Source organism: Schistocerca gregaria, chromosome 3 (genome assembly GCF_023897955.1).
Source record: "Schistocerca gregaria isolate iqSchGreg1 chromosome 3, iqSchGreg1.2, whole genome shotgun sequence".
Taxonomy (NCBI): domain Eukaryota; kingdom Metazoa; phylum Arthropoda; class Insecta; order Orthoptera; family Acrididae; genus Schistocerca; species Schistocerca gregaria.
The window spans coordinates 329,337,717-329,365,374 of record NC_064922.1 but is presented as its reverse complement, the minus strand read 5'-3'; the positions used below and the strand labels follow the sequence as shown (position 1 = coordinate 329,365,374).

The 27,658-nt window shown below is 43.1% G+C and overlaps 1 protein-coding gene across 1 annotated transcript in view; it reads left to right on the top strand.

The window, feature by feature from the left end:
* The window catches only part of LOC126355852 (uncharacterized), a 192,655-nt gene that overhangs the window by 152,253 nt on the left and 12,744 nt on the right, over nucleotides 1-27,658 (top strand). Inside the window, exon 2 of the mRNA XM_050006338.1 lies at nucleotides 10,764-10,817. Within this exon, the coding sequence (XP_049862295.1) occupies nucleotides 10,764-10,817 (54 nt within the window). The remainder of the gene's footprint in view (nucleotides 1-10,763; nucleotides 10,818-27,658) is intronic.

Here is a 27,658-nt window from a genome sequence, read left to right as displayed (position 1 = left end):
TGCTGCGCCTTAGTATAGGCTCTGTACTGCCATGGAACTTTGGTCAATTAATTCAGCACTCATGTAGCGGCACTTTTAGATGGTTAGGATTACCTAATACTGAACCTAAGATCTTAAACTGAAGCGAAGACACATAAAATATATCGATTTGTATAGGTCCAAGTTGCGGCTGACAGCTGAGGTTGTACACAGCCACCGCAGTTAAATAAAAAAATTCTCTTGAGAGAGAGCTGGATATAGCCGAGCAGGTTAACGCGTCGATTCTTGGACTCAGGGAAGGTGAGCCTGCTCTGGATCAGATTAACGACCAGGGCCGTTTAGCTGCATAGACCGGATGTGGTTTTTAGACTGTTTCTCAAATCCAGCTAGATGAATACCGGGTTAGTATCAACATCCCAGTTACACGCTACACAAACATTTCGAAAACGTTCTCACATTTGAACGTTCTTCAGACGCAGACAGATGGGGTACAGAGATTCCGTCATTGGGGGAGTAGTGGCATCAGAAAGGGCATCCACCCAGCGAGACAACCAGCATTGCCAAAACACACATAGCAATGCTGACTCTTGTATCAAGGGTGGCACGATTTTGTTTTTGATAACAAGGTTGGCAGCTCTCTGGTTCATTGGGTCGCTGGCCAGAGATGGTGTTTGTTCCTTCTGGCAGAAACAGGTATGGATATCTGGAGGCTCCACGAGAGGAGAGGGGACTTGGCTGTGATCGGAGTGCTGGCTTGTTGACTGTGGAGTGCGTGAGACGACGCTGGCAGCAAGGATGGTTACCGCTGGAACAACGGGTCTTCTGTTCTACCGTTGTTTTTTTTTTTTTCAACCCAGTTTTATAGCACTGTTAAAACCGCTCAAAATAACCGGTTTCTGAAACAACCGATTTTCAGTTTTATGTTCCTATTATTTCCTTTAATAAACGTAGAAATCTAACAACGACTGAAAAGTTTTCACTCCCTGAGTTTCAAGACATGTAAAGTCAAAATATTAAATTAAATAGGGAAATGAAAGAAAACTTTGTCCATCCACCGTTGGCCGCGATTCTCGAAACGTGATAAGTTGTTCAAAACTTGAAAAAATCACCAGTATTCTCGTATTGATCCTACGTTTTTGTTACTGCTCCAAAATCATGATGTAATTGGACATCATGCCATTGTTTGGACGCTACGAATAGTCAGTGCTAAAGGGTGAAACCTGTTAATTTTCCGTTTTCAAGAGCTACAAGCAGATTAAGCCATGTTATGTAGACAAAGAGAGGAGATCAACTTCTTTCTGTTTTTATTGTATGAATGAACTTTTAAATTTTAAATTTTCTTCTTATATTACGTCAAACGTTTCTTTGTATTTTCCCTTTTTCAATCTTTTAAATAAAATGGAGTACTGTATTTCATTGATACTGCACTTCGTTAAATACTTCCAGACTAGAGAAGTTGCCATTCTGTAATACAACTTACGCCCGACAACGACAGTGAGAAATTGCTATATGCACCAGATGGGGCAAGTCTCTCACATTTCATATACATGTACAGTACTATCTTATCAGTGCTGTAATAATTCGTGTGCACTGCGTTTATTGCTCGGCATTGTTATTAGAAGAGCACTGATCGCATTTTCCATTTTCAACAATAAATCAATATTTCAAAGCAATGCAAATTTTACGAAACAAATTACTCGCTCTTTAATGAAGATTTATTTAAAAAAGAAAATTTGTAGCACTGTTATGGATAATTGGTATTTCGGTTTCTTACCCGATTATTAGACAAAAATAAAAACACCTGTTGTAGCACAGACCAAACGAAACCGAAAAATGTCGATTATTCAGAATAATATACGGGTACCGGTTTTAACCGGTCGCTTTTTCTCATACCTCGGTAGCCCCCGGTCCTTACGTGCGGAGTATACACTTGACGTTTCGGAACGTGTGGCCCACCGGTGTAGACAGTGGTACTGGCTGTGAACTCTGACATTTGGAGACTCGCAAGTAATTGTGGTTTGCTTCTGCCTTGAAGATGGACTGACGATCAGATTCTGTAAGAGGGTGTTTTGCTATTTCTGCACTTGCTTAACTGCAGTGACTCAACGGGTTTCTTCATTGGAACTTTGTAACTTGTTGCAGTACTGCCCATTAGTAATAAGATTATAAGTTTTCGGAACATGTGAATATGTGCAACCTGTAGAATCATTTGTTATAATTAATTTAATAATTAATAATATTCAATAGTGGAGTCGATTGATTCAGTATACAACACTAGGTCAAATTTATTTATCAAATCACACAATACCAAGTACAATCTAATGATTGCCAGTTAATATAGGAATGACTAATAGGATAAAGCTACTAAAAATTGAATTGGTGCAGCAGAATCTTATCCAACCAGTTTGATTCTTTGCTGTCGCCGCTATTTCATCTCTTAAAGCTACCCATTCGGCTTCTACTGGATTCCTTCTTTAACTTCCATATTATTGTCTCTGATAAACGAAAACTTAACAGGACGTTATTATGACAAGAATCATTAAAAACACCAAATTTATCTCCTTATCCAATAAACCAGGTTAGAGCCCAGTAGATGAACAAATTCTACAGTGCCATTTACATATTACAGAAGTCTATAATGGATACAAAATAAGGCTTCCCTTCTGTTGCAGCGTTTCTCAAACCTGTCCAGTAAATCAGCAGCATAGAATGTGTATATGGCGTGTTTTCCTTTTACAGAAGCAATAATGGTTCTGAGCACTATGGGACTAAACTGCTGTGGTCATCAGTCCCCTAGAACTTAGAACTACTTAAACCTAACTAACCTAAGGACATCACACACATCCATGCCCGAGGCAGGATTCGAACCTGCGACCGTAGCAGTCACATGGTTCCGGACTGCGCGCCTAGAACCGTGAGACCACCGCGGCCTGCAGAAGCAATATTACACGGAGTTCGTCAGACCGTGCTATCAAATACATAGGTCCTGTACACAAGTTTCATTAACCTAAAACAGTCAAGTGTTATACACGGGAAACAACATTTCATCAGTTTAACAAATTATACGAGGGTTATTCGGAAAGTAAGTGATGATCGGTGGCGAAATGGAAACAACAGTGAAACTCTGAGGACGTTTTGCACATGTGTGTTGGGCAGTGTCTCTAGTATTCCCGTCGATCGTGTTACGTCGTTCTTTTTAGTTCTGAGCACAAAGGGAGCACATAAAGATACCTAGAACAACAGTGTCTCCCCACAAGTACGAGGGCCTGGCGGGAATTTTCGCCTGAAGCTATGCAGCCAACATTACGTAACTGTCGTGCGCTTTCTTCTTCAAGACAATTCTCAGCCGCATTCTGCAAGGGCAATGAAAATGCTCCTGCATCGTTTTCAATTGGAAATGTTTGATTACCCACAAGTTGTCTACTGTGGATGCTATAGACTTTGTAGTCGAATACTTACATCAAGTGTTTGAGGATAAGGGCTATGCTCAACTCACATTTTGAGATCCAAGCAAAGCTTTTGACTGTGTAAAGCATAAGCCACTCCTAGAAAAACTGGAATTCTGTGGCATTAGATATAAGAGCCTGAAATTAATAAAATCATATCTTCAGAATCGTAAGCAAGTTGTTTGTGTAGGGAGAGAAATGTCGAGTACAGAACAAGTCAAGGTAGGTGTTCCGCAGGGATCTGTGCTGGACCCCTTTTTGTTCCTGATAATGAAAAATGATCTGCTGTCATTTATCAAGTCCACCATTGTGTTGTATGCAGATGATACAAATTTTTTTTTGCTAGTGATGATTTCAATAGCCTTAAAACTTGTGCAGCAAAGACAATGGACCAAGCATCCTATTGGTTCAAGGCAAATGGATTCCTGCTGAATGAAAACAAAACACAGCAGATGGTCTGTAGTCTTAGAGACAAGCTTCTGTCAGATGATCCAAGTTATGTCAAATTTTTGGAGTATAAATTGATAAATTATCTTGGGGTCAACATGTACAATATATTAGCTGTAAACTGTCAAGATTTATTTACCTGTTAAGGCGACTTATGGAGGATTGTGTTCCTGAAAAATATGTTAGAACATCCTATTTTTCATTCTTTATAGTACAATAACATATGGAATTATTTTGTGGGAGAACTCTAGCTGTGTACATGACATACTAATACCGCAATAAAGCTATTAGGATAATTACTGGTTCTGCATATAAGGCACACTGTAAACCATTGTTCTGTGAACAGAAAATCATGAATGTTATAAACTTGTACATATACTATGTTATAATTTATACGAAGAAGAAATTACCAGAAACAAAAACCAGAGAAAATGTACATAGCCACAATAGCAGAAGGAATAGGTGCCTCTATATTCCTTACCACAGATTGTCAAAGTCACTCAACAGCTACGAAATCATGGGGTACAAATTATTTAATAATCTTCCTCAATCTGTTCAAGAATTACCTGAACAATTATTCAAACAAACAGTTCATGACTGGCTAGTCCTCCACCCATTCTATAAGAGAATTTATCAACTGTAATATAATACTATAATGTTAACAACAAACCTGTTGTTTCTTTCAAACTATTACTTGTATTTTAGTATGTATATGACGTTGTCTATTGCTGTAATGGCCGAATGACAATAAAATTATTATATTATATTATTATTATTATTATTATTATTATTATTATTACAGCCCGTAATTGTCTCCCTCCGAGTTTCATCTCTGCTCACATGAACCGCTGGCTATGAAGACAACATTTTGGCACAGACAACGAGCTGTAGGCCAGCGTAGAGAATTGGCTGAAAGCACTGGCGGCTGCATTCTATAATGAGGGCATTGGAAATTTGGAACAACGCTACGACAAACTTCTAAGTCAGATCGGAGACTGTGGAGATAACTAGCTGGAAGCTGTACCTAACTGTCGTTTCTATTTCGAGACCTATCGTTCCTTACTTTCCAAATAGCCGCCGTATGTAAGCATCGTAACGAGGTCAGTAGCGTGCAAACTGGTACAGAACTATTGGAAAAACACCAGCTGGTTACTGTGGTGCCTTAAAATGATGCATGAAATGCTCGTTTGAAAATGCCTTTAACACATTGCAAAGGACTGACCACTATTAAATTCAGCACCTTGCCTCGGAACCACGAATAGTAGTCGGTATTTCACGAGACACAGACCGTGATAAATAGTTGTGAACAGGTCGTAGAGGCTTCTTCAGTACACCCTCAGCAGTGACACAGTACAATCAAACCTTAATTAAAATGTCGGCTTCGTACGTGTTTACATCGCCACAGTGGCGTTATCACGTTTCCCGTTCAAGCACTGATACTTCTGAAATAACACCTCTTGAACAAGGTATCGAACACACCACCCGTTCCCCGCCAGTTCTCTCGGCCCACCAGCTATGCCTCACCCGCCTCGCTCCAACTTGCCTCACTCCAGTCACTCGCCGCCGACAGCAGCGTCATAGACCCTCCAGCGCTTCCCAGCCAGAAGAGAGGTCAGGTCGTTCCCTCTTGAAGCGACTACTGGTATGTGCCGACATGGCACAATGGCCAGTAGATACTGCTTTGCTTTGTAACGTTTATATGTGGCTTGCTTCTAATAATGAACTGTTTGTGGTAGCACATTGGTTAAAGACTAATTTTGATGTAAATTTGATGAGCATATGGCGATTGCCTGTATCGATAAAAATGGTAGTATAAACATATTTCATGTACCAATCCTGTCACACCGCGTAGAGAAACGGCAAAAGGCAGGGAGTGAGAAAAAGCCTTTTGGTATTTATACCGGTACCATCTTGTCCCAGGACGATATCTGGGAACGCAATCATTTACGATCTTCCGAGGACCAAAGGAAGACAGGTCGTACTGACGTTAGGACCTGACGCACAGACTTTTTCCGTTCCGGGAACGAGCGAGAAGACGCGGAACTGTGGAAGTGGATTGCGGTACAGGGGAAGCGCGTCTGCACGGCTCTCTCAAAGGACGCGTGTTTCTGGGAACGCTGCCTTTCATTACCAGGTGAAACCAGGCACCGGCAAACCTGCCATGCCTGCGTTCGCAGCCGACCAGCGGGACGCAGTGACCTTGCAGCCAGCTTACACAATTCCTCGCCAAGAGCGGCGTCTGCAGGCATACAATGAGCAAAAAGGCTCCCATCCTTACCCGTACCCGCCGTTGAGATAGATTCCACTGAGAGCGTAGGTACAGTACCAGTGGATTCCTCAGCTAATAAAAATACACTACTGGCGATCGAAATTGATACACCAAGAAGAAATGCACATGATAAACGGGTATTCATTGGACAAATATATTATACTAGAACTGACATCTGATTACATTTTCACGCACATTTGGGTGCACAGATCCTGAGAAATCAGTACCCAGAACAACCACCTCCGACCGTAATAACGGCCTTGATACGCCTGGGCATTGAGTCAAACAGAGCTTGGATGGCATGTACAGGTACAGCTGCCCATGCAGCCCCAACACTATACCACATTCCATCAAGAGTAGTGACTGCCGTATTGTGACGATCCAGTTGCTCGGCCACCATTCACCAGACGTTTTCAATTGGCGAGAGATCTGGAGAATGTGCTGGCCAGGTCAGCAGTCGAACATGTTCTGTATCCAGAAAGGCCCGTACAGGACCTGCAACATGCGGTCGTGCATTATCCTGCTGAAATGTAGGGTTTCGCAGGGATCGAATGAAGGGTAGAGCCACGGGTCGTAACACATCTTAAATGTAACGTCCACTGTGCCGTCAATGCGAACAAGAGGTGACCGAGACGTGTAACCAATGGCACCCCATACCATCACGCCGGGTGATACGCCAGTATGGCGATGACGAATACACGCTCCCGATGTGAGTTCACCGCGATGTCGCCCAACACGGATGCGACCATCTTGATGCTGTAAACAGAACCTGGATTCGTTAGAAAATATGACGTTTTGCCATTCGTGAAACCAGGTTCGTCATTGAGTACACCATCGCAGGAGGTCCTGTCTGTGATGCAGTGTCAAGGGTAACCGCAACAGTGGCCTCCGAGCTGATAGTCCATGCTGCTGCAAACGTCGTCGAACTGTTCGTGCAGATCGTTGTTGTCTTGCAAACGTCCCCATCTGCTGACTCAAGGATCGAGACGCGGCTGCAGGATCTATTACAGCCATGCGGATAAGATGCCTGTCATCTCGACTGCTAGTGATACGAAGCCGTTGGGATCCAGCACGGCGTTCCGTGTTATCCTCCTGAACCCACCGATACCATATTCCGTTAACAGTCATTCTATCTAGACCAAGGAGAGCACCAATGTCGCGATCGCAACCGGCGCCAACCTTGTGTGAATGCACTGAAAAGCTAATCATTTGCATATCACAGCATCTTTTTTCTGTCTATTAAATTTCGCGTCTGTAGCACGTCATCTTCGTGGTGCAGCAATTTTAATGTCCAGTAGTGTATTATCAGCCAAATACCACCTTCAAGTGTCCTAATACGGTACTACGAAGTAAAATACTCAAACATATTTTGTTCTCGATACAACTTAGTGGACATGTTTTACCACTCCTTGGCTTATGGATATTGAAAGGGGAGGGGGGCCGTCATTATAATAAACAACCTAACACAGTGATAGTATGAATATAATAGAAATATTGTAATATACGACACGGAAAGTATTACACCACGGACGCCTTCGCTGAACGCTACCAAACTGAGATTCCAGGACTTTTCCGTTATTTTTATTTCGTCCCCTCGGCACACAAAGGCGGGTAGAAGGGAGGGTGACATCGGTTCAGTCATCCCTCTCTTGAGCCAAGACACAAGTAAAACTAAGACGAAAGAACATCAACATAAAGGTGATATATGGATAAATGAATTAAATTTTTTTAAAGGTGAAATTAATGGAAGTTGCTATATATAAAAAACATAGCTTTCGTCGTTTTTAATTTGGGAAAAAATAATAAAAAGGTAAACTACAGAAGAACAAAATATTTAAAAAAACGATGAAGTCGCCCAGGAGATCTGTGACCTTGATGTAAGCTTGAAAAGGCATGCCACTGCTGAACAGATCTCCGTCCTCCGACCCTTTGCTAACAGCACATCAACTGCAGCGCCTCTCTTGGGTTTCTGACAAAATCGGTTACACACAAGACGACTGGAAAAACGTGGCCTGGTCAGATAAGTTTCGATTTCAGTTGTTAAGAATGATGGTGAGGGAGTTGGTAGGGTCCGAGTGTGGCGGAGACACCACGAAACTATGGATCCAGGATTGTCAAAAAGACACCGTGCAAGCTGGCGGTAACTCCATAATGGTGTGGGCAGTGTTTACGCTACCGATCATTGACTCAGACGCATTCACTTAACTTGGGAACGATTTGTAGCCATTGATGGACTACATGTTGAAAAAAAAAGTCGTGTCGCTGGGCCACAAATGATGGCGATTGGTGTGAATAAGATTCTTGACAGTTCGAGCGAATGATTTGGCGACCCAGATCGTCCAACATGAATTCCAACAGATTATTTATGGGACATAATCGAGAGGTAAGTCGTGCACAAAATCCTGCACCGGCAACTCTTTCCCAAATATGGACGACTATAGAGCCAGCATGGCTCAATATTTCTGCAAGGGAATTCCAACGACTTGTCGAGACCATGCCACGTCGAGTTGCTGGAGTACCCCAGGCAAAAGGAGATCTGACACGATAGTTGTAGGTATACCATGAATTTGTCACCTTAGGGTATGTATAGTATATTTTTTTATAATTAAGTAGAAGCCGACCTCGGGGAAGATCAGTTTGGATTCCATAGAAATGTTGGAACACGTGAGGCAATACTGACCCTACGACTTGTCTTAGAAGCTAGATTAAGGAAGGGCAAACCTACGATTTCAGCATTTGTAGACTTAGAGAAAGCTTTTGACAATGTTGACTGGAATGCTCTCTTTCAAATTCTGAAGGTGGCAGGGGTAAAATACAGAGAGCGAAAGGCTATTTACAATTTGTATAGAAACTAGATGGCAGTTATTAGAGTCGAGGGACATGAAAGGGAGGCAGTGATTGGGAAGGGCGTGAGGCAGGGTTGTAGTGTCTCCCCGATGTTACTCAATCTGTATATTGAGCAAGCAGTGAACGAAACAAAAGAAAAATTCGGAGTAGGTATTAAAATCCATGGTTCGCCGATGACATTGTAAGTCTGTCAGAGACAGCAAAGGATTTGGAAGAGCACTTGAACTGAATGGACAGTGTCTTGAAAGGAGGATATAAGATGAACATCAACAAAAGCAAAACGAGGATAATGGAATGTAGTCGAATTATGTCGAGTGATGCTGAGCGAATTAGATTAGGAAATGAGACACTTAAAGTAGTAAAAAAGTGTTGCTCTTTGGGGAGCAAAATAAATGATGATGGTCGAAGTAGAGAGGATATAAAATGCAGACTTGTAATGGCAGGAAAGCGTTTCTGAAGAAGAGAAATTTGCTAACATCGAGTATAGATTTAAGTGTCAGGAAGTCGATTCTGAAAGTATATGTATGGAGTGTAGCCATGTATGGAAGTGAAACATTGACGATAAATAGTTTGGACAAGAAGAGAATAGAAGCTTTCGAAATGTGGTGCTCTAGAAGAATGCTGAAGATTAGATGGGTAGATCACATAACTAATGAGGAGGTAATGAATAGGACTGGGGAGAAGAGGAGTTTGTGGCACAACTTGACTAGAAGAAGGGATCGGTTGGTAGGACATGTTCTGAGGAATCAAAGGATCACCAATTTATTATTGGAGGGCAGCGTGGAGGGTAAAAATCGTAGAGGGAGACCAAAAGATGAATACACTAAGCAGATTCTGAGGGATGTAGGCTGCAGTACGTACTGGGAGATGAAGAAGTTTGCACAGGATAGAGTAGCATGGAGAGCTGCATCAAACCAGTCTCAGGACTGAAGACAATAACTAACAACAACAACAACAACAACAAGTGTTTCCCAGAGACATTTAATTCTTCATTATCTACAACAATGATCGAAGCAGAAGTAATGAATTAAAATTTGTACTGCGGCCGTGACTTAATTTTTTTCTTTCATTTTCGTTGTCGATCGTTGTGGACGTCACATGACATCCGTTCAAGTCCGTTGTTGAACCTTTTTATTACAGAGGCCAACCAGCTCTGACCGAATACGCTGAGCTACTGTGCCAGCACTGGGACTCGAACCCTGGTCTTCTTGCTTTTTAGGCAGAAATGCTAACCATTACACCACCATAGCACCATTATCAAAATTACTTCACGAACTACGCTAGTTGAGTGCCCTCCCCAACACGAACTTCAATTCATATGTCTCAGGGAAACAATTATAAGATCTATGAGATCACCTATGGTACAGGACTTTCCCATTATGTCCAACGCTGGGGTGCTATTCCAATGTCGGACAGCTCGGGCAATAGTGACAATGTAAGGGAAATTAAGCAGAAGATATGAATTGAAGTTTGTGTCGGGGGAGGGCACTCAGCTTGGGTAGTTCGTGGAGCAATACTGACCATCGTGCTGCAATCGTGCAACGGTTAGCAATTCTACCTACCAAGTAACAAGACACGGGTTTGAGTCCTAACCACAGCACAAATTTTAATTAATTTTCTCTGCTTCGATCATTATCGTATCTATAGTATTGTTTATGATTTAAGAAGCTTCAAAACGTAACTATCCCAAGTAAAAACTTCATAAATACCTACATATACAGGGTGTCCACCATGAGACTCCAAAATTTTAATATCCTACATCTTTCTCATTTCAGATGGTGGACCTGTGAATCCTGAAGGGGCAGACAGAGCAAGTCAACAAATTTTTGGTGAGCAAATTTGATACGCCAAGTGACCGCAGTGGAGCTGCAATCAGTTGTTTTAGAAAAATGGAGGATATGAAGGAGCGTGCACAAGTGGTCTGGTGATATGCAGAGACAAAATGGGCAACCCAAGTGCAAAGAAACTTTCGTCGTGTTTACAACAAAGCGCCTCCGTCGTTCACGACTATAAAGAAGTGGTGTGATTAGATTTTGGCTACTGGGAATGTTGCGACAGGGCACGGTGGTGGTAAGCCTGGAATCAGCGAACATCGTGTGGAACAAGTGTGGCGGTCATTCGAACAAAGTCCACAGAAGTCAGTGCGACAGGCAGCACGAGAACTTGGTATGAAACGTTCAACAGTGCACAAAGGGCTTGATCAGCGATTACGTTTGTACGCATATAAAGTGCAGGTTGTGCAAGAAATCAAGCCCGATGATCGCCCAAAGCGAGAAGAATTTGCATGTGTCATGTTAGATCGCATTGCCGCGGAGGATACATTTTTACCACGCCCGTTATGTTTACTGACGGGCAAGTCTTCAGGTCCAGATTGTATTCCGATTAGGTTCCTTTCAGATTACGCTGATACTATAGCTCCCTACTTAGCACTCATATACAACCGCTCGCTCACCGATAGATCTGTACCTACAGATTGGAAAATTGCGCAGGTCGCACCAGTGTTCAAGAAGGGTAGTAGGAGTAATCCATTTAACTACAGACCTATATCATTGACATCAGTTTGCAGTAGGGTTTTGGAGCATATACTGTATTCAAATATTATGAATCACCTCGAAGGGAACGATCTATTGACACGTAATCAGCATGGCTTCAGAAAACATCGCTCTTGTGCAACGCAGCTAGCTCTTTATTCGCACGAAGTAATGGCCGCTATCGACAGGGGATCTCAAGTTGATTCCGTATTTCTAGATTTCCGGAAAGCTTTTGACACCGTTCCTCACAAGCGACTTCTAATCAAGCTGGGGAGCTATGGGGTATCGTCTCAGTTGTGCGACTGGATTCGTGATTTCCTGTCAGAAAGGTCGCAGTTCGTAGTAATAGACGGCAAATCATCGAGTAAAACTGAAGTGATATCAGGTGTTCCCCAGGGAAGCGTCCTGGGACCTCTACTGTTCCTGATCTACACTCCTGGAAATTGAAATAAGAACACCGTGAATTCATTGTCCCAGGAAGGGCAAACTTTATTGACACATTCCTGGGGTCAGACACATCACACGATCACACTGACAGAACCACAGGCACATAGACACAGGCAACACAGCATGTACAATGTCGGCACTAGTACAGTGTATATCCACCTTTCGCAGCAATGCAGGCTGCTATTCTCCCATGGAGATTATCGTAGAGATGCTGGATGTAGTCCTGTGAAACGGCTTGCCATGCAATTTCCACCTGGCGCCTCAGTTGGACCAGCGTTCGTGCTGGACGTGCAGACCGCGTGAGACGACGCTTCATCCAGTACCAAACATGCTCAATGGGGGACAGATCCGGAGATCTTGCTGGCCAGGGTAGTTGACTTACACCTTCTAGAGCACGTTGGGTGGCACGGGATACATGCGGACGTGCATTGTCCTGTTGGAACAGCAAGTTCCCTTGCCGTTCTAGGAATGGTAGAACGATGGGTTCGATGACGGTTTGGATGTACCGTGCACTATTCAGTGTCCCCTCGACGATCACCAGAGGTGTACGGCCAGTGTAGGAGATCGCTCCCCACACCATGATGCCGGGTGTTGGCCCTGTGTGCCTTGGTCGTATGCAGTCCTGATTGTGGCGCTCACCTGCACGGCGCCAAACACGCATACGACCATCATTGGCACCAAGGCAGAAGTGACTCTCATCGCTGAAGACGACACGTCTCCATTCGTCCCTCCATTCACGCCTGTCGCGACACCACTGGAGGCGGGCTGCACGATGTTGGGGCGTGAGCGGAAGACGCCCTAACGGTGTGCGGGACCGTAGCCCAGCTTCATGGAGACGGTTGCGAATGGTCCTCGCCGATACCCCAGGAGCAACAGTGTCCCTAATTTGCTGGGAAGTGGCGGTGCGGTCCCCTACGGCACTGCGTAGGATCCTACGGTCTTGGCGTGCATCCGTGCGTCGCTGCGGTCCGGTCCCAGGTCGACGGGCACGTGCACCTTCCGCCGACCACTGGCGACAACATCGATGTACTGTGGAGACCTCACGCCCCACGTGTTGAGCAATTCGGCGGTACGTCCACCCGGCCTCCCGCATGCCCACTATACGCCCTCGCTCAAAGTCCGTCAACTGCACATACGGTTCACGTCCACGCTGTCGCGGCATGCTACCAGTGTTAAAGACTGCGATGGAGCTCCGTATGCCACGGCAAACTGGCTGACACTGACGGCGGCGGTGCACAAATGCTGCGCAGCTAGCGCCATTCGACGGCCAACACCGCGGTTCCTGGTGTGTCCGCTGTGCCGTTCGTGTGATCGTTGCATGTACAGCCCTCTCGCAGTGTCCGGAGCAAGTATGGTGGGTCTGACACACCGGTGTCAATGTGTTCTTTTTTCCATTTCCAGGAGTGTATATAAATGACCTGGGTGACAATCTGAGCAGTTCTCTTAGACTGTTCGCAGATGATGCTGTAATTTACCGTCTAGTAAGGTCATCCGAAGACCAGTATCGGCTGCAAAGCGATTTAGAAAAGATTGCTGTATGGCGTGTCAGGTGGCAGTTGACGCTAAATAACGAAAAGTGTGAGATGATCCACATGAGTTCCAAAAGAAATCCGTTGGAATTCGATTACTCGGTAAATAGTACAATTCTCAAGGCTGTCAATTCAACTAAGTACCTGGGTGTTAAAATTACGAACAACTTCAGTTGGAAGGACCACATAGATAATATTGTCAGGAAGGCGAGCCAAAGGTTGCGTTTCATTGGCAGGACACTTAGAAGATGCAACAAGTCCACTAAAGAGACAGCTTACACTACACTCGTTCGCCCTCTGTTAGAATATTGCCGCGCGGTGTGGGATCCTTACCAGGTGGGATTGACGGAGGACATCGAAAGGGTGCAAAAAAGGGCAGCTCGTTTTGTATTATCGCGTTATAGGGGAGAGAGTGTGGCAGATATGATACACGAGTTGGGATGGAAGTCATTACAGCATAGACGTTTTTCGTCGCGGCGAGACCTTTTTACGAAATTTCAGTCACCAACTTTCTCTTCCGAATGCGAAAATATTTTGTTGATCCCAACCTACATAGGTAGGAATGATCATCAAAATAAAATAAGAGAAATTAGAGCTCGAACAGAAAGGTTTAGGTGTTCGTTTTTCCCGCTCGCTGTTCGGGAGTGGAATAGTAGAGAGACAGTATGATTGTGGTTCGATGAACCCTCTGCCAAGCACTTAAATGTGAATTGCAGAGTAGTCATGTAGATGTAGAATCTCTCACGTGCCAGGGGCTGTCAATCGTCACAATGTGCGCATCTGGGGGTCCGAAAATCCACACGCACTACATGTGCGACAATCCGAAAGTTAATGTGTGGTGTGGTTTGATGATAAATCGCATTGTTGGGCCGTTTTTCTTTCAGGAGCCGAGTGTGGATGGAGCCATCTACCTGGACATGTTGAATTTGCCGTGGCACAGACCCGCAGCCAAATGTGATGTTTCAACAGGACGGTGCACCACCGCATTGGAGCCTTGATGTCCGAAAATTTTTAAATGACAGATTCCCGCAACGATGGATTGGCCGTGGAGGTCCAAATCCTTGGCCCTCACGTTCGCCAGCCAAATCCTCCTCGATTTTTTCTTGTGGGGTTATGTGAAAGACCGGGTGTACGCTACACCAGTAAAGGATCGGCAAGACTTTAAACAGCGCATAAGAATTGTCATCAACTCTGTCGCACAACAGATGTTCCGCAACACATCGCACGAAATCGATTATAGACTTGATATTCTTTGCGCTACCCGTGGCGCCCCTGTTCAAGTGTACTGAACCGTCCACCTGTGTATCAAAAATTGATGAGCTGCTCTATGACTTTCCTGTATTTGTTGGTCAATAAACTGTGTTTCCTCTCAAATTTTATGAGTTCAAATGTTGGAGTCTCATTGTGGACACCCTGTATTAGTACTCGTGAATGCTTAGCAAGCACCTCGTTTGTCTTTTTAGATCAACAATCTTTGAAATACTTTCATTCATTTCACTGTTTCATCTTGTTTCACTTTAGTCATTCAACTTTCCCATATTTACAACACTAAACATCCCCAATTTAAATTATTCTAATATTTTTCGGTCTCTACACTTCTTCTCCTAAATGATGCTTCCAGTGCCAAGATTATTCGCGGATGTCGCTTCAGTTGTTGCTTTAATCTACCTCTTCACGCGAGGAAATACTACAGTTATAGCAAGTGCAGTAGTCACTTAAAAGCACTAAGTATCGGACCCTTTCTTTACATAAAATAGCCACGAAGGGAAAGCTTACTCGCAGAAAATCGTGTAGTAGTTCCTCGAAAATATTATTTACTATTTACTTTGTCGTTGTACATATATCTACTCTCCAACAGCTGTTTTATGTCTTGTTCCGTGAGATGACTTCTGGGAACGAAGCGATTTTTGAATCCTGATACCAGCCAAATAGTTCACTCACAAAGGGAGGCCACGACGTTTGGAACGCGGATTTACTGTAAACTTCGTACACTCGTAGTACTCCACGAGGACAACAAAATGTGTAAGCAGTAGCGCGCACTTCTCAAGCGTTATTGAGAAAATCTCAAGATAATTTCGGTCGTCAAATATTGATGGCCATTTTTACCTTGAAGCGCCGGCAGCGGAGTAGTTAACGTTCAAGCCACTGAGTCACTGGAACGAGGCCCGCTCGTGTTTTTTTTATTTATTTCTAACACAGTCATTTTCTTTACTATTTATATTACAGTTGATGTAACGGGAAAAATACGTATAATCAGATGAAGTTTTATTAAATTTACAATTTTATTTGGCAGTCTACAAATTTTTACTATCACAAATAATATTATATTCATAACATCCGTCTATTAAACGGTCAAACACATAAAGCGATACTGAAAATGTATGCTTGTCCGTGATTTGAGAAATCCTTTATACCTGGAAGGAGCCCGAAACGTCTTGTTACCTCAAAGTTTTGACCGGCACAGACGGCTTTCGAAAGATGTACAATTAATCATTGCTTTCGACATTGCGAGTATAAGTTGCGGCATGGTGTTTTTCGCAGAAACATGGAAAACATAAAGTTAAACGGCACCAGCTGCATTGAATAAATTGCTACAGGGTGTTTTAAAAATGACCGGTATATTTGAAACGGCAATACAAACTAAACGAACAGCGATAGAAATACACCGTTTGTTGCAATATGCTTGGGACAACATACATTTTCAGGCAGACAAACTTTCGAAATTACAGTAGTTACAATTGTCAACAACAGATGGCGCTGCGGTCTGGGAAACTCTATAGTACGATATTTTCCACATATCCACCATGCGTAGCAATAATATGGCGTAGTCTCTGAATGAAATTACCCGAAACCTTTGACAACGTGTCTGGCGGAATGGCTTCACATGCAGATGAGATGTACTGCTTCAGCTGTTCAATTGTTTCTGGATTCTGGCGGTACACCTGGTCTTCCAAGTGTACCCACACAAAGAAGTCACAGGGGTTCATGTTTGGCGAATAGGGAGGCCAATCCACGCCGCCCCCTGTATGTTTCGGGTAGCCCAAAGCAATCACACGATCATCGAAATATTCATTCAGGAAATTAAAGACGTCGGCCGTGCGATGTGGCCGGGCACCATCTTGCATAAACCACGAGGTGTTCGCAGTGTCGTCTAAGGCAGTTCGTACCGCCACAAATTCACGAAGAATGTCCAGATAGCGTGATGCAGTAATCGTTTCGGATCTGAAAAATGGGCCAATGTTTCCTTTGGAAGAAATGGCGGCCCAGACCAGTACTTTTTGAGGATGCAGGGACGATGGGACTGCAACATGGGGCTTTTCGGTTCCCCACATGCGCCAGTTCTGTTTATTGACGAAGCCGTCCAGGTAAAAATAAGCTTCGTCAGTAAACCAAATGCTGCCCACATGCATATCGCCGTCATCAATCCTGTGCACTATATTGTCAGCGAACGTCTCTCGTGCAGCAATGGTAGCGGCGCTGAGGGGTTGCCGCGTTTGAATTTTGTATGGATAGAGGTGTAAACTCTGTCGCATGAGACGATACGTGGACGTTGGCGTCATTTGGACCGCAGCTGCAACACGGCGAACGGAAACCAGAGGCCGCTGTTGGATCACCTGCTGCACTAGCTGCACGTTGCCCTCTGTGGTTGCCGTACACGATCGCCCTACCTTTCCTGCTCGTTCATCCGTCACGTTCCCAGTCCGTTGAAATTCTTCAAACAGATCCTTTATTGTATCGCTTTTCGGTCCTTTGGTTGCATTAAACCTCCGTTGAAAACTTCGTCTTGTTGCAACAACACTGTGTTCTAGGTGGTGGAATTCCAACACCAGAAAAATCCTCTGTTCTAAGGAATAAACCATGTTGTCCACAGCACACTTGCACGTTGTGAACTGCACACGCTTACAGCAGGAAGACGACGTACAGAATGGCGCACCCACTGACTGCGTTGTCTTCTATATCTTTCATATGACTTGCAGCGCCATCTGTTGTTGAAAATTGTATCTACTGTAATTTCGAAAGTTTGTCCGCCTGAAAATGTACTGTTGTCCCAAGCATATTGCAACAAACGGTGTATTTCTATCGCTGCTCGTTTAGTTTTTATTGCCGTTTCAAATATACCGGTCATTTTTGAAACACCCTGTATGTTTGCGCACGCAAGGTCTTTTGACGTTTTCCGTGGAAAAACAAACCTCGTTAATATTTTCAAAAACCTCTCTTTCAGTCGATAATTTGGAAGCAAACCATGCATAACGCAGCATTTCCTTAAATATCGGCGCTGATCATTGGTCATGCAATGTAGAGTGTATTTTAATAGCGTCTTCACGAAAAGCCATTTCTCGTTCTCTTTTGATTAAATACGAATATTTTTGAAGATACAGATAAGCACACATTTTCAATATCACTTGATGCGTTTGGTCGTTTACTAGTCGGCAGTTATGAATATTATATTATTTGTGATAATAAAAATTTGTAGACTGCGAAATAACATTGTTAATTTAATATAAGTTCATCCGATTAAACGTATTTTTCCCATTACATCAATTGTAATATAAATAGTAAAGAGAATGACTGTGTTATAAATTTAAAAGAAACTGACAAGCGGGCCTCGATCCACTGACCCAGCGCTTCGGGCGCTTCAAGGTAAAAATGGCCACGTACACGTGTATATACAGGGTGGCGCAGGGAAACGGGAAATTTCGAAATAACGTCATTTCCATGAATAAATTAATAAAACTAGTAATTTATTAACGAAAGTGATTGTATACAGTATGCCATTATTCAGTATGTCTTTACAATCAAAATGTCCAAAAGTGTCTCTTTACTTTTTAAAGATGACATCGGAAAGATGTGCTCCCATTCGGCGTTCACACTCTAACAGCCTGTTACGAAAACTCTGGAATGCGCGGTGTAGCAAATCTTGGGGAATGGCAGTGATTTCGTTTTCAAAGTTCTCCTTCAGTTCATGGATTGTTGCAGGACGTGTACGGTACACCTTGCCTTTAAGATATCCCCACAGGAAGAAGTCGCACACACGAAGATCAGGGGATCTCGCAGGCCATGCAATGGCGCCGTTACGTGAAACAATGCGTCTCCCAGACAATTGACGAAATGCTGCCATCGATTGTCGAGCAGTGTGTGACGTGGCTCCGTCCTGCTGAAACCACATGTTTTCGACTTTAAGATTAAGCTCGTACAGTCTCGGTGTAAAGAATGTTTGAAGCATTTCAACATATCGAGCGGATGTTACTGTCACTTCACTACCATCCTCACGTTCAAAAAACTAAAGGCCGATAACACCATGACATGATACAGCACACCATATTGTGACCTTGGCGCTATGTAGTGCTCGCTGGTGAAACTCACAAGGATTGTCCTGTGCCCAATAACGAAAATTCTGTTTGTTCAGGTGGAAATGGGTTTCGTCTGATATCCATAAATTACCAAGGAAATTCGCGTCCTCGTTGATTTTAGCCAATATCTGGCTACTTAACTCCATACGTGACGCTAGGTCTCGGTCATGTAAGTGTTGCACAATCTGAAACTTATAGGGATGTAAGTCTAATTCGTGCAGTATTCTTTGTAAGCTTCGTCGCTTAACCCCTAGCGAAGATGTATGCTGTCGAACGGAGCGGCGAGGACTTCTCTCGATTGCAGCTCTAGCAGCTGCAATGTTCTCTGGGGTACGTACCGTTGGAATGCCACCTGGAGGTTTCTTTTTCGAGGCAGATCCTGTTTCTTCACAATTACGCACCCACGTCGTAATCGCATGCGCAGATGGGACACGTCCATGACGTCCAAGCTGGTAATGCTGTCGAAATGTTCTCTGCGCGGCAGTCGCACTATCACCATTTTTGTAAACCGCTCTCACAGCTGCTGCTCGTTCCGCGCCAGTCCAATTCTCCATGATTACTAAATGGCAATGCGTTCACATCAACTGTGCAAAGTTTCAAACATCTGCCGGCAGTACAGTGCTGCCAACTGTAACGTTCAAAACTTCCCGTCACCCTGCGCCACCCTGTATTTAACGACCGAAATTATCTCGCGATTTTCTCAGTAACGCTTGAGAAGTACGCGCTACTGGCTTACACATTTTGTTGTCCTCGTGGAGTACTACGAGTGTACGAAGTTTGCAGTAAATCCGCGCTCCAAAGGTCGTGAACTCCCTTTGTCAGCGTGCTTTGTGCGGCAACCAGCGCAGCGGTTAATGTCCAGCATTTTGATCCGCGAGCTGTCAGTTAATGGCGGCAGTGCGGCGGTGCGGGACCTGTAGATCAGAGCCTGTGGACCAGTCGTCCTCGGCTCGACGCGCCCAATAAAAACACACCGAGTAAAACCCAATACACCGCGACCTGAGGCGGCCACGCCGTCGGCGCCCCCTCCAGCTCTGAGAGGAACACACTGTCTCTTCTCCTGCGGCAGCGCCAGTCGTACCACAGAACGGCGCTCAGAAACAACTCTCACTTTGCTTTATTTACTACTGGAACGTCCCCTTAGAAAAATTTATGAAAATTTATGCTGATGAACCTCTTACGTTATTTAATTTTCAAAAAGCTGAGCAGAAATGAACGTACTCAGACATTTCTCTTTTTGCTTATTCTAATCAACACTAAACTGACACACAATATTCTTAGCGCAACGCAATCTGACTTACTATAATACCTATAAAAGAGTGGCCCTGACTGACAATAACCTATACCTTCCATGAATCACTTACCTCACGAAAATCTTCGTTACTCGAACTAATACAGCGAGCGCCAATACTGCCAGCCAAATAAAAGATACTAACTACTGATAGGCATAGTTAGCAAATGAGAGATTTTGATAGAGAACAAGCAATGTATTTACCTTAATAGTGTTCAAAAGTCGTATATATATATATTCTTTCTGATGGACACACGTCCAGATCGTCCGCTCTCGAAATTCTGCCATTTCTCTCCCCACATCCACCACTGCAGGCGGCTCACCTCCAACTGCGCAACGGTACGCGCTGTTCACATCCAACTGCCCAACACTAGAATATTTCAACAGTGCAAATCAGCCACAGACTGCACACAGCGCAGTCAGTGATTTTCATATAGAGCGCTACATGGAGTTACCAACATAAAAACCTTAACAGCCTACTTACACTACATACAGGGTGTTTCCGATAACATGTTTTTCTCTGTAACTTAGAAAATAGTAAGCGAACTCTGCCAGGCAATCCGAGGTAGTTTTGGTCGTATGTAAAGTACACCAATGGCAAGACACAATCGCTACCTCAACTGTGCGACAGCAACGATAATGTTACCTGTGGCATGGCCTCTAAAGCTGGCGGTTTCCTGTAATTCCTGTACTTAAGAAGACGAAGTAAATGTTCCAGAATTAGAATCAAGAACTGTTGGCAAGTGAGTAACTTAGAAGTAGAAACCCTCGGTGTAGCGAAGCAGCGTCAGTCACTTAATAAAGGCACGTCTTCCGGTCGAGATTGTATACCGATTAGATATCTTCCAGAATATGATGAGACAATAGCTCCGTACTTAGTAATCATGTAGAGCCGTCGCTCGACGAAAGATCTGTGCCTGAGGACTCGGAAGTTGCACAGATCACTCAAGAAAGAAAATAGGAGTAATAGGATGAGTTACAGTCTCATATCACTAACATCGCTTTGCATTAGGATTTTGGAACAGATGCTGTGTTCGAACATTATGAACTACCTCGAAGACAATGCTCTATTAGCAAACACCCGTCAAATATCGTTCTTGTAAAACACAGCTACCTCTTTATTCACACGAAATAATGAGTGTAATAGACAGGCGATCTAGATTGAGTATATATTTCTAGATTTTCTGGAAGCCTTTAGACACCGTTCCTCACAAGGTACTTCTAATCAAATTCTGTGACAAGCGAGTACGTCTCAGCTGTGCGACTGGATTCGTGATTTCCCGTCAAAGTTCGTAGTAATTGATGAAAAATCAAAGAGTAAAACAGAAGTGATATCTGTGTCGCCGAGGGAGTGTTGCAGGCCATCTGCTGTTTCAAATCCGCATTAACAATTTAGGAGATAATCTGAGCAGCCCTCATAGATTTTCTGCTGGCGGCGTTGTCTCTTACCGTCCCTTAAAGTCATCAGATGATCAAACCAAATTAAAAATTATTCAGACATATGTATGGTGCTATAAATGGCCGTTGACTCAACTTATTTACACTCAACTGCCACTTTTCGCAAATAGTCAGTCGTCCACATGACTAGTAAAAGGAATATGCTGTATTTCGGTTATACGATAAACCACAAACTAAACACTTAGGACATAAAAGTTTTCTGACTATCATACCGCGTCATAGTGTAGAAAAAACTCTATACCGTATAAACCAACGTTTGGGCCACTGTAGCCGTGGTCGAAACGTCGTTTTGTCCAGCATTTTTTTAAGACTACGTAGTCATAAATACTTAGGAATTACAGTTACAAATAACTTAAATTGAAACGATCACATAGATAATGATGTGGGAAAATCTGACCAAAGACATCGTTTTATTGGCAGAATACTTTGAAGATGCAGCAAGCCTACAAAAGAGGCTGCCTACATTGTGCTTGCCCTACTTCTATTGAAGTACTGCTGCGCGGTGTGGGGCCTGCATCAGTTTGGATTGACGGAGGACATCAAAAAAGTTCAAAGAAGGGCTGTTCGTTTTGTATTATTGCACACCACAGAGGGGACAGTGTCGCGGATACGATACAGAAGTTGGTGTGGCAATTATTAAAACAAAGGCGTTTCTCGTTGCAGTAGGATCTTTTCACGAAATTTCAAGAACCAACGTTCTTCTGTGTACATAAAAGTATCTTGTTGCCACCCACCTTCATAAGGAGGAATGATCGCTGTAATAAAATGAGAGAAATCTTGAGTTCGCACTGTAAGATTTAATCGTTTTTCCCGCTCGCTGCTCGCGAGTGGTTCGGTAAAGAAATAGCTTCAAGGTAGTCCAGTGTACCCTCTGCCAGCCACTTAATTGTAATTGCAGAGTAGTCTTGTAGATGTAGATGTGGAAGATATATTTATTTGCGAGTGGATTTCTAAAAGTGTGTTACACATCATTATGGCAGGTGAAGCAAACTTTTATTGAGCGCTGCGCTACACTTCAGTGACTGCCCGTCTGGTCACACGACACATGTCCAACCTGTAGTTAAGTTCGTTCCATACATTAGGCAGCGACATCCTGCCAGTGCTTTTCGCAACAGCACTGATGCGTTCTCTGAGCTGTTCCAGACTTCCTGGCAGTTGGGGTAAGTAACAGGGGCCTTGATGTACCCCCAAAGAAAAAAGTCACAAGGTATTAAGTAATCCGCTTGGGGGCCAAGGGAACAGAGCCGTATCTTCACAACGCCCAATCCAGCGACGCCTGATTTCACTGTTTAGGTAGCCCCGTTTTACCAGAATACGAAAGTCTCTTAATGAGCCGTTGGTTGTGAAAAGAACCACAACTGCAAAGTATCAAAGTGTGAGGTACCCTGATAGTCTTCTCACACAAGAAAAACAGTCATCTGGCACATTTCGTCGATCTGTTTACAGGAACAACCACTATCCCTAAATTATCGATACCAACGGCGTTTGTTTTCAACAGTTCCTTCTGAATGCACGCTGCACTGTTGTAACAGATCAACATAATTTTCTAACACATGTCTGTTATCTTGCTTTGTCGCCACTTTGTCAAGACAGTGCACTCGTAACGCCAACTAGTGAGCTCAGTACAAACTTGGTGAATTTACCGTTCTATTTGTGCATCAATCACATTTGTACATGTAGAACTTCGGAAAATATAGAACTCTGAAAACGGCCGAATCATCTGTAGTAGCCCTGTATTTAAATGGATTGAGTGCAAATCAAATCTGGGAGCTTGAAATGTTCAAAGTTTTATGGGTGAGTGAAACACGTTGTACATAATTATGTTCAGATGGTTGTTTTGACGGCGGAGTGTTGATTTAAATGGGATGTTTAAATGGATGCCTAACTCCTGAATGCACAATTCAGTGTGCCTCGTAAACGACCTGTGTTTGAGATGGAATGTCGTTGGTATCATGGAGCGATAAGCTTCGATACAAATGGAGCATACGCCAGCTTTTTTAGCCGAATACATGGAATGGAAAAAGGAAAGCACCGCCGTTCAGACACAGATGGGGCTTATGCGACCCGACCTCTGCCAATAACGTCAGCAAGTTGCTGTATGTGGGCGTGGGGTAACATTGCTCTTCCGGAAGTAGCTGCCGCGGTGTGTCTCATTCAAATAGCTCCCAAATGGCCTGAAGAGTCTGAGTGTATCCCCACCAAGGAAAAAGTTTTGCCAGTACCGGGAATCGAGTCCGAGTTCCTCCATCCCATGGCAGTCAGCCGCAATGACTGCTCAGTTTCACTTACAACCTTAGTTTTGAGATCATGTTATAGACAGAGATTCAATACAGACGCCGTCCTGTGTCTCAGATGACATGCTTTGTAAATATAGAACTGGGAAGAAAAGATGAAGTCCAACTGAGCTACGTAATCTGGACAAGAACTTAATTTGGTATGCTTCCAGAAGCAATAAAAGAAATTGAGAAGCACTCACTATCTATAAATCTTACAAGAAATGATAGGAATGCAGCAATCAGTCGCAATTCCATTTTTTTATTATTCTTACTGGATTGGGCACTAGTAAAATCGTATGGTGACATGTACCTCCGGGAGTTTGTTGGATTATAATTCACTCAAATGCACTGAAGACGGCTGTTTACAGCTGAAATCTGTATACGTAGCAATAATAAAAATCCAACGGGATTGCGACTATTGGTTGAGAGTGCTTTGCATAAAAGTTACTGTCTATGATAGGGAAGAGGAAGATTTCGAATTAACGTCCAGTCCACTATCCACAATTAGCAACGAAACACGGACACAGAAGGAAACCGGCTATGCCAGTTTCAAGAGAACCGTCCTGTTGCTTTCCTTCAGCGATTTAGTGGGAATCAACTGCTTAACTTGGATAGCTAGATGGATATCTGAACCACAGTCCCCCGACTGCCATTACAGCGTCTTAAAACGGCGTCATCTCCCTTTGTTATGATAGAAAGACTTGTGAAGATAAACTGAACGAGTAATTAACAGCCGGTTAGCATGTTCTTAGAAATTTCAGTCTGAAGTTCCAAAACAACACACATGCCGTTGAGGACAGAAAAACTCATTGTAATAAAATGCTTCGTTGTTTTTTGATCGCTGTAATGCACCACAGCATTGTTAAAAAGGTCTCTCTCTCTCTCTCTCTCTCTCTCTCTCTCTCTCCCTCCCTCCCTTTCTCTTTGTTTTTCTCTTTCACACCCCCTCCCCCCTTCTCTCTCTCTCTCTCTCTCTCTCTCTCTCTCTCTCTCTGTGTGTGTGTGTGTGTGTGTGAGAACCGCGCACAGTTTTTCAGTGGTTTTTCTTCTAAGCCATTACGACAGTCTATAGCTCGACTGAAATTTTTAGCTCATCAATTCCTATTTGGATTAAGAGAAGAGATCGAAGTAATTCTGAGGCGTTCTTCTAGATTTGTTGATAGCGTTAGGTTCGACAAACGCGTGAAAATTAGAGAAAAGCTGGGTGAACTGAAATGGGAATCCTTGGAGAGAAGACGACGTTCGCTTCGTGAAATACTATTGACGAAGGTTAGAGAACCAGCAATCTACTGATATCAACGTACATTTCCCCGTAAGGGCCCCGAGGACTAGGTGAGAGAACCTGGGGTTCGTACATAGGCATATAGACAGTCGATTTTCCCTCGGTATATTTGCAAGGGTAACACAAAGGAGAATGACTTGCAGATGCACGAGGAATCCTCCACCATAACCATGTGGTGACCTTAAGAGTATGTACGTAGATGTAGTAGAGCGTCCCGTGCCTCTTTCACCAACTATCAAAATCGAACTACCTGCGATTCTGTTGTGAAAATTAGAATTCCACAGAAGTCATGTTTCGGCCCCCAAATCCCACTGGTTCTCGTATAGTTCCACTTTTCCTATATTTTCTACCTACCTATCCTATCCCGTGACATTCTTTTCAACTTTTCCGTTCAAAATATGCAACCCTGTTCGTAATTCTCTCTCAAATATTCGCTATTAACGTTATCAGTCCGTTGATATAAATTGTACGATAATTGCCTTTTTTCGAAATATTATTTCTCGAAACCTTCGTGTACATCCAATCAAATGATCAGGTGCGCAGCCATCAATTAATATATGCTAGAGTAAGGCAAATAAGCTGTGATGAAGAAACGTAATTATTAGTTTGCTTCAGAATTAATTAGTACCCAAGAAATTACTTTCTAACTATAAGTGCAATAATATGGAATATTCCACAAGCTCTATAGCGAGCATTACTTGAAACCATTCGGCAGTTCGGTAGAATCGGCATCCTTCCTTCACAGCTATCTCGAGTCAGCTGTTTGTCAGTGACATAGATAACCCCCCGCCGTTAGCAGTTTCTCTGATGTCACAACGTCCAACTTCTCAGAGCACAGATGCCCTAACTCATATTTCCTCTTTCTTTATTATTTTGAACTGTTTGACCTCTACCAGCAGTGGACGTAAGAAGACACAAATTTCCCCTTTAAATGGACCAAATAGAGTGTATCTTGGTTAAACATGTTCTCTGACTTTCTGCACATCTCAAGGGCTCCTTGGTATGGGAACATTATTACTGTTTGCGTCACAGTCGTATGCAACATTTATAGTTCCTCGTTGTTGAATAATACCGATTTAACTAAACTTTCTGTCCCTGCAGGTGTGGATACACTATCAAAATGCGCTGCACGGTTAGTTAATTGAATACTGTAAACTCTCACTAAAGGAGTCCCTCAAAATTTTACGTTGATCACGGGTGTTCGACGCACAACTAGTTCCTCTGAATTTCTGAATTATCCTGCGAACGGTTCATCCATTGGGCTGTTCAAGATGCTGTTTTACATATTAACACATGATATGTAAACGGCAAACACTAAACGCACAACACCTATCCAATACATACCGTCTAGGTCAGTTACGCAGGGTGAAGATATACGATAGTAGAAGCAAAAATGTTCCATTAAACATGGTTCGCAAACGAGCCGTTTTCGAAATAACTGTAAACTTGTGATTAAAAAGATACTATTTTAACTAATAATACTGTTTTAAGTGGTAGTCGTAGCCAGTCCAATGTGTTTAATAACAACTACTATAACCTGTCCATGGGATATTTTCATGAATCAATAAGTAATTCCTTTGAATACAGCAAGTAAATTATTCTCCATAATATTTTAAATATAACTGTAGTTAAATGAAAGTTAAATATATAGTTTTTTTTCTTTATTAGTAATCAGTAGCTCATTACAATGCGCTATGCACTGTACAGAGAATAGTGAGTCAGAATGTTACCTCGAGGTTAGTTAGGCAGATCTACCAGATTGTCTCCGAATGCATGTTCTGTAACGAGTGACCTCGAACAACCATTAATTACAAAAATCCATTATAGGAGATGTTTCGGTGCTCAGTATAAAACTCGGAGGACCGAAAATACGTTAAATTGTCTCGCACAGTACAAGGTAGACGTCTCATTATTCTTCATACTGTCATATATCAATAGGAACTTCTTCGATCCACGACGGACGTCTAACAACGGACTGGAGGCGAAAAAAAACAGGGTAGATTGAGATGAGAAACTGTTGTTGTTATGGTCTTCAGTCCTGAGACTAGTTTGATGCAGCTCTCCATGCTACTCTATCCTGTGCAAGCTTCTTCATCTCACAGTACCTACTGCAACCTACATCCTTCTGAATCTGCTGTGTATTCATCTCTTGTTCTCTCTCTAAGACTTTTACCCTCCACGCTGCCCTCCAATGCTAAACTGGTGATCCTTTGATGCCTCAGAACATGTCCAACCAACCGATCCCTTCTTCTGGTTATGTTGTGCCACAAACGTCTCTTCTCCCCAATCCTATTCAATACTTCCTCATTAGTTATGTGATCTACCCATCTAATCTTCAGCATTCTGTTGTAGCACCACATTTCAAAAGCTTCTATTCTCTTCTTGTCTAAACTATTTATCGTCCATGTTCCACTTCCATACATGGCTACACTCCATACAAATACTTTCAGAAATGACTTCCTGACACTTAAATCTATACTCGATGTTAACAAATTTCTCTTCTTC